The sequence below is a fragment of the Cariama cristata genome, unplaced genomic scaffold (genome assembly GCF_000690535.1).
Source record: "Cariama cristata isolate BGI_N322 unplaced genomic scaffold, ASM69053v1 scaffold5092, whole genome shotgun sequence".
Classification (NCBI taxonomy): Eukaryota; Metazoa; Chordata; class Aves; order Cariamiformes; family Cariamidae; genus Cariama; species Cariama cristata.
This window is the reverse complement of record NW_009605385.1, coordinates 19,868-26,584: the sequence shown is the minus strand read 5'-3', so window position 1 is coordinate 26,584 and position 6,717 is coordinate 19,868. Positions and strand designations below refer to the sequence as shown.

At 49.8% G+C, this 6,717-nt stretch overlaps 1 protein-coding gene across 1 annotated transcript in view; it reads right to left on the bottom strand.

The window, feature by feature from the left end:
* The window catches only part of RPE65 (retinal pigment epithelium-specific protein 65kDa), an 8,126-nt gene that overhangs the window by 848 nt on the left and 561 nt on the right, over positions 1-6,717 (bottom strand). Inside the window, 12 exon segments of the mRNA XM_009695917.1 lie at positions 1,250-1,361; positions 1,483-1,577; positions 1,675-1,783; positions 2,277-2,406; positions 3,076-3,215; positions 3,338-3,470; positions 3,849-3,930; positions 4,202-4,349; positions 5,036-5,177; positions 5,268-5,375; positions 5,975-6,125; positions 6,510-6,592. Coding sequence (XP_009694219.1) covers positions 1,250-1,361; positions 1,483-1,577; positions 1,675-1,783; positions 2,277-2,406; positions 3,076-3,215; positions 3,338-3,470; positions 3,849-3,930; positions 4,202-4,349; positions 5,036-5,177; positions 5,268-5,375; positions 5,975-6,125; positions 6,510-6,592 — 1,433 coding nt within the window.

Below are 6,717 nucleotides of genomic sequence, written 5' to 3'. Positions count from 1 at the left end.
GGTTGGAACTACATCATCTTTAAGTTCCCTTCCAACCCAAACCATTCTGTGATTCTTTGATATTCTGAAAAGGAACTATGAAAAGCTGTTACAGGGGCTGACAACAAACATCACTTAGTGGAATATATATCTCAAATTTGTCCATTAATTTTTTCAATGTTATGATTTAATTTATAAATTTATACATTACTTTATAATTCTGCTTCTGAGGTTTAATGTGACAAGATACCCATTTCTGGATCCTGGCATCCCTGAGTGGGATGGGTGGGACGTCCTACCTCGTAGATTCTTTGTTCATTGGGGTACTCTCTGGGTCTGTCATTGCAGGAGAATATGGGAACAACCGTACGCCGTACACCATGACAACATCAGACAGCCGTGGGGACGATGACAGGAATGGGAGCATGGAGCCCGATGTTAACACAGTTTTCAGAGAGTGTTTCTGCAGGGGCTTAAGTGCCAGGAAGTGAGAGGAACTTAAACATCTTCCTAAAAGGCATGTTGTCTACTGCAGTTAAGGAAAGATTTTAAGAATAAGCTTAAAACCTTTTCATTTCAGTGGGACTTAAGCCCCTGCACAAGCACTTTCCTGAACTGGGACCAGATAATATGAAATTTCGTTCTGAAGTATGAAATATTTTGGCTATGAAATACACTCTCACTATAAACCAGTGAGAGTTGGCTCTTAAATTTAGCAGAGCCCAGACTTCTAACTTCATGTAACCCTTTTTCGGAGATGCGGAATTGAGGGAATAAGCGGACACCCTCTCAGGCTGAGTGCTGCTGCTCGCCTTCAAAAATGGATACAGGGCTGGGGATGTGCGAAGAAATGTGCTCAGTGCCTGGTGTGACTATTAACTACGCGTCCTCGAGTGACAAAGCCTGAGCTCACTCCATGCCTGCACGAGGAGGATGGGTTAGGAATAGAAAACACACTTAGTTTAAGAGAGGTTCAACTTTTACAAACTTCTACCACCGGAATTCTTTAAATATTGTAAGGGCTAGGAAATGAGGACAACAGGTCATCTAAATCTAGAGGTCTTTCTTCTCTGTTTTCATTCAGTCTTAATGTTCCCCTGTTGCCTCAGAAACTTCCCGCCGGCTTTGGAACAAGGCACATCTGGTCTGGGAGCTGCCTGCGGGCTCTGCTCGTGCCTGCCTCTGGCGCAGCCTTGCAGGCAGCCCCGGTGCCAGCAGACACGAGCTTTCCAAATCACGATGCCCGTGACCAAAACAACATCAGTATTACCGTCATCTTCCTCCAGGGCATCCGGATGGGAAACGAAGATCGGCTCCGATGGGTACGAATCTGGCTCCTGCCACACCCAGGTCTCCTTCGTTTTAACGTTCAGCTTGCAAAGCTAAAGGTGAGGGAAAAAAGCAAACCAAAACACACCCACCCCATCTCAGAAATACTCTTTCTTGTCCTTAAATTGAAAGCTGATCGAAAAGACATGCCTCACCCGTTTCGTTGATAGTTACCCTGTCTGGGACAAAGTGATTCAGCCCCAGCCCGTATGTATATGTGTAAGGTTTCCCACCGTATTTCTTGTAATTGATCTGTGGAAATTCAAAGGCTACAATAAAAAATATATATGCGTGAGGATTAGTGGGAGGCGGAGGGCAGGCGGTATGCACATTGCCGCTGGCTGTGCTTCGGGGTCGTCATCGTACCATGGCGTGGCCCCGAGAAAATAACTTCTGGCTCCAGCCAGATGGTCTCATCGCTGCGCACGGACGCCGTCGCTTAGGGCAGGGTGACCAAGTTCTTGCCCGTGTCAGCCTGGGACAAATAAAAATATCCAAGAGAAATGGAGAAACAAATTTCTTTCTCTAATTGCCCAGATCTGTTACAAACTGCATTGAACGGTGAAGGCAGCGATGTGCAGCAGAGCCTGAGCAAGCTGCAGAACGGCAATATGCTCGGGGGCGGCTGCTGCCTCCGTTTTCTTGGTTAGCGATACTGCGATAAGAGTGCCTGTTGCTAAAATCGTCCTCTATGTCAGCCTTCCCTGTGCTCATATACACGTGCATCCCTTTTTGCAACCCATGGGAAATAAAACGGAATAACATCGATCAGCTAAAGAAAATAAAAAGTTGCTCTGAAGACCCGTACTTTAAGTTCCCCCCATCCCATTAAAATATTTAATTTGAATTAAACGGGGTCAGGCAGAGCACCAGCGATGCTCAGCCGTGAGCCCTGCAGGGGAGCGATGCAGACAGCGGCAGCTCTGAGCCTTGCTGGCAGCTGCCGCAGCATGGATCCGTGCTGGTACCTTGTCGATGTTCAGGGGCAGGACGTATCTGCGGGCTTCAGGCTGCGGGGCTTTCTCCGCCTGTCGCTTCACTTCATCCCAGTTTGCTCGTAGGTTGGCTAAGTAGAGGTAATTGTAGACAAACTCGAACCTGTGCAAAACCAGGATCATAGAAACAAAGAGGTCATTTGCAAGTGGGAGGTCAAATGCAGCTGTTTTTTTCCCAAAATTCAACAGAGTAAGGCAAGTCCTGGGCCAGCTCCTTGGCAGAAGCGAGCTGTGCACACACTGCGTCCTCTGCAACTGCTCGTGGTCACCCCACGCACCCTGCAGCAGCGGCCAGGATAAGCTCAGCTCAGGGCATCCCTCCCATCTACGCAGCCAACACGGGGTCGGGCATCACCATTGTGGTGCCACATTTCTCTGCGTTTACACCAAAAGCAGCATTCAAACCTCAACCAGATCCCGCTCATTGCAGGCCCAGGAGCCAAAAGAGCATCAACTCTTGGGTAGTCATTAACATTTATTAAAGATAAAGGCAAATTAAAGATAAAAATTAAATTTTTCTTGGAAAACGAGTTTCAAACAGGCTCTCTGCACCTCTGGGTAAGTTCCACACTGTATAGTCTACATGTCACCACGTGTCTAGATGGGTTGGAGGGAGTCGGTGTGAGTGCCAGGGGCGATTCCAATGGGGAAGGGGCCGGAACCAGCGTGTCTGGTGGTGGGGCTCTGCTGGTCCCCACCAGCTGGTGCAGGGGGAGCCCCGATGCCACAGGGACCCTCGGCCGCCTCCGGCCTCGGCCCTGCCGAGACTCACCCCTTCCAGGTGCAGAGGTCGACAATCAGAAATCCGTTATCTTCGTAGGTGTTAATGTGATGGAAAAGGTTGAAGGCCGAGGTGCGGTATTTGATGTTGAGGAGCCTGCCTTTCTTCTTCTCTGCCACGTGAAGCCAGACCTGAAAAGCAAGCAGCAGCTTTGTTTAGGCTCAGAGAACTGAAGGTGAAACCAATATGATGGACGTCTCAGTCCAGGGCTGGCTGCCCAGTACAGCCCAGTTTGGTACGACCCACTGCTTACCCCCATGGTTTCGTTGGACTCGAAGCAGTCCATGTAGTTGGCTCCCCAAAGGCTCCAGGAGGAGAGGAACTTGAGGAGGTTGATTTTCACCGGTGTTTCAACAAAGACTATGTAGTTTGAGGTCAGCCCAAAGCTGTTTGGAAACGTATGGGGAGCACATCAAGCTCACTGTAGTTAGTTGGGACCAAAGCCCTGTAGTAGTTCGTCTTAAGCATGGAATATAGCACGCAGATCATCACTTAAAACAACAGGAATATAGACATCCTGATTTTGGCAAATCACCTAATTTTAGATGGCAGTTACAGGTGAGAACAAGCCCTGCGTGCTACTTTAGAGTGTGCCACGCCAGCGATGCCGCCCACACGTAGCCCGCCCTTGCGTGCTTGCAGAAATCGAAGGGGACTCCGTTCATCCGCACTCGCTGCTGGGAGCAGCTGCTTTGCCGCGGGAACACGCTGCGTGACACGCGTGAGCGGCATCCCGCTCTGTGGCCGACCCCACGAAACCTTACCTGTGAACGTAAGAGGGCTTAAACCTGTCGCTGCAAGGGAACTGCACCACCACCTCCGACTTGTTCATCGGGTCTTCCTTGTCTGGAACGGGACAGTTGAGGGGTTACGGAGGGTTTCACCCATCCTCGCTTTATTTACAGTGTTTACCTGGCAAGGTTTCTCTGCCTTTGACACAAAGGAAGTTCACCATTTAGAACAACTTTAAAATGTTTTAAAGATAACATTTGTGTTACTTAAAGCTTATAAAATCTAAAGAAGATTAAAAAAAGTAATGACAAAACTCATTTGAAGGATAAAAAATGATGTATGGGACAAGATGCTCTCAGTTCGCTCAGAGGTGGGATTAACTGACCTGCCTGAAGTGGAGGAATCCGTATGATGTTATAGGCGAGCGAAAAGTTTTTTCCAAAGCAATTGCCAATGTTGTAAACCGTCCCGTCGTTTTCAACGTGGGGATGAGCCGTTGCCCCGTTGACGGACACGTATTTACAGAGATCCACCTGAAGAACAAGACGGAGAAAGTCAGGAGCTTTCTTGGCAGGAGATGGGAAGTCACCAGCTCTGCAAGGCGTCGCAGGGCAATACGTCCTCGCTTCGGATGTGGGAGGTTCTTCTCTAAGCATAAATCACTGTCCGTTTTGTGAAAAGGAGAAGAGCAGCAAAGCCAAGCAATTCGAGATGGTCAGGTGAGCTGACACGGTTACAGGGAGAGGTTCGGGATCCTGGGGTCCAAGAGGGGAGGCTCCACAGGCTGGACATCGGTAACACGGCAAAATAAAACGCCAAAACACGCACTCTGCGTTACAGCCAGTTCTGCAGGGTAAACACGGCTCGGCTCCCATGCAGGCGAAGGCAGCAGTGAAGCTCTGGTAGGAGCCCACCGGTTACAGCCCCCTTTGGCCAGGATGCAAGCTAGCTCCAGTTGCAGACGCCAAGCCAAGCGTGAGGATATGGACCACGGAGCCCCATCGTCTCCCAGTTCAATATTCCTCAGAGCAGCAGCAGCAGTGGGTTCGTTTACGAGCTCGTTCCGACTCTGCTCTCATTAATCCTCACAGCGGGCTTCGTTTCTGTGTCATCTCCCCGACAAACCCCAACTCTTGCTGTGTTGGAAGAGGCTGTCATTAAACATTCTCATTTTAGTTTTACCCCTCTGCCCATTTAGAAGCACAGTACAAAGACCCACCTGCTTAATTGTCTCCAACGTATCTGGGTTAATTTTGGTTATAAAGTTGGTCTCAGTACAGGCGTAGTAATCTTCGCCGACGGGGTAGACGTTAACGAGGGCGTTATCAGTGACCTCAACACCTTTGAAGTACGAGAAAAACCTGAGCAGAGAAAATGGAGAGGCAGTCAGGGGCTTCTTGGAAGCAGGAGCACCGTAGGACATCGCTGCAACGTCTACGCGACGCCGGTACCTGGAAAAGATGTTCTTGCATGGGTCTGGGTACGCATAGGTGCCAAATTCCGTGATCACGATCCTTTTCTCGGTCATCGCTCTCACGTAAGCATCAGTCCTGACAAACCTGGGGAGGGCGAGGACGAGAAGGCAACATTACAGGTATAGCTGTAAAACTGCAACGGGCTATGCAATTAAAATGCGAATATTCTTGCGATGAACCTCATGAGACCTCTGAAAGCCGCAGGTCCTCGCAGCCTCACGTTGCATCTGGAGCACGTGGGGTCCAGCAACCGCCCTCCCCCCGCAGCACCGGGAAGGGATGGCTGGTGGAGAGCTGAAGCTGATGGGAAATGCAGTGTTTTATCTAAGTATTCTGCACCAACCACCTGAAAGCTGATGGCTCAGCAACTTGTAACTGAAAACACATTCTGGTTTTCAGACAATGATGTAATTCTGTCACTGGCTGCAGCTACACCCAGCTCTCCCCGCCCTCCTCTTCCAAGTGTTTTGTAATCTGTACAAAAAGTTGCATTTCTGCTAACTATGAGGAAGTTTCAGTTATTTTCGGCCGGTTTCAGTGATCTCACCATTAGAGCTCTTACAATAACCGCATGGACTTGAAAATAACCCACGCCTCCCACGTGCTGGGCATCAGAGCCCAGCGCTTACAGTCGAGAAAATGCTTCCTTAGTTATTTTTTTGGCTTGGCAAATCGCCACGTACCTTCGGTGATAGGTAACGTGCCCCTCCTTGAAGTCGAACTTGTGGAGGAGAGCCTGGCCGTCAAAGAGGTGATAGAAGGGCTCCGCACCCACCTCGAACAAGCCGGGGCCGCATCTCAGGAGGCTTCCTCGCAGCCAGGTGGGAATCCTGCCTGCGGAAGATGCAGCGTTGGTACGTGCACAGCCCACGGCAAATCAAACCAAGTAATTTTTATTGTGTCCGTAAAAAGAACAAAACTTCAAACTATTTTTTTTTTTAATGTTCATTAAACCTGGTTTTTAAACATGCATGAACTCTTTAAGCTGTGCTGTTTTCTTCACCTACGGACCTACTATAGGCCACGACGTTTGCTATTGGAATGTCTAAAGATCCCTCATCCAATCTGTCCTTCCTCTACCCCAACATACGCCCGCCCTGTTAGGTCCTTTACCTTCGACCTTGCCCTCCAGCCCTCATAAAGCCTCCGAGCTCCAGTTGCCCACGAGCTCCCGAAAACAAAGGCTGAGCAGGAGGAGGTCAGGAAGCCCACACCAACCTGTGACGTGGGCGGTCACCGGCGAGGACAATTCCTCCACGGTCTCAAAGAGCTTCTTGTAGCCTCCGGCGGGATGCTCGACTCTGAAAGGGCCAGCAGACCTGGGGTTAGCCCGGTTTCTGGAGGGGCTGATCTGCGACTTGCAAATAACTTGAGAGATCAGGAGGGAGAGGCACCAGCCTTGGTGGGGGGAAAAGGCTCCGATGGC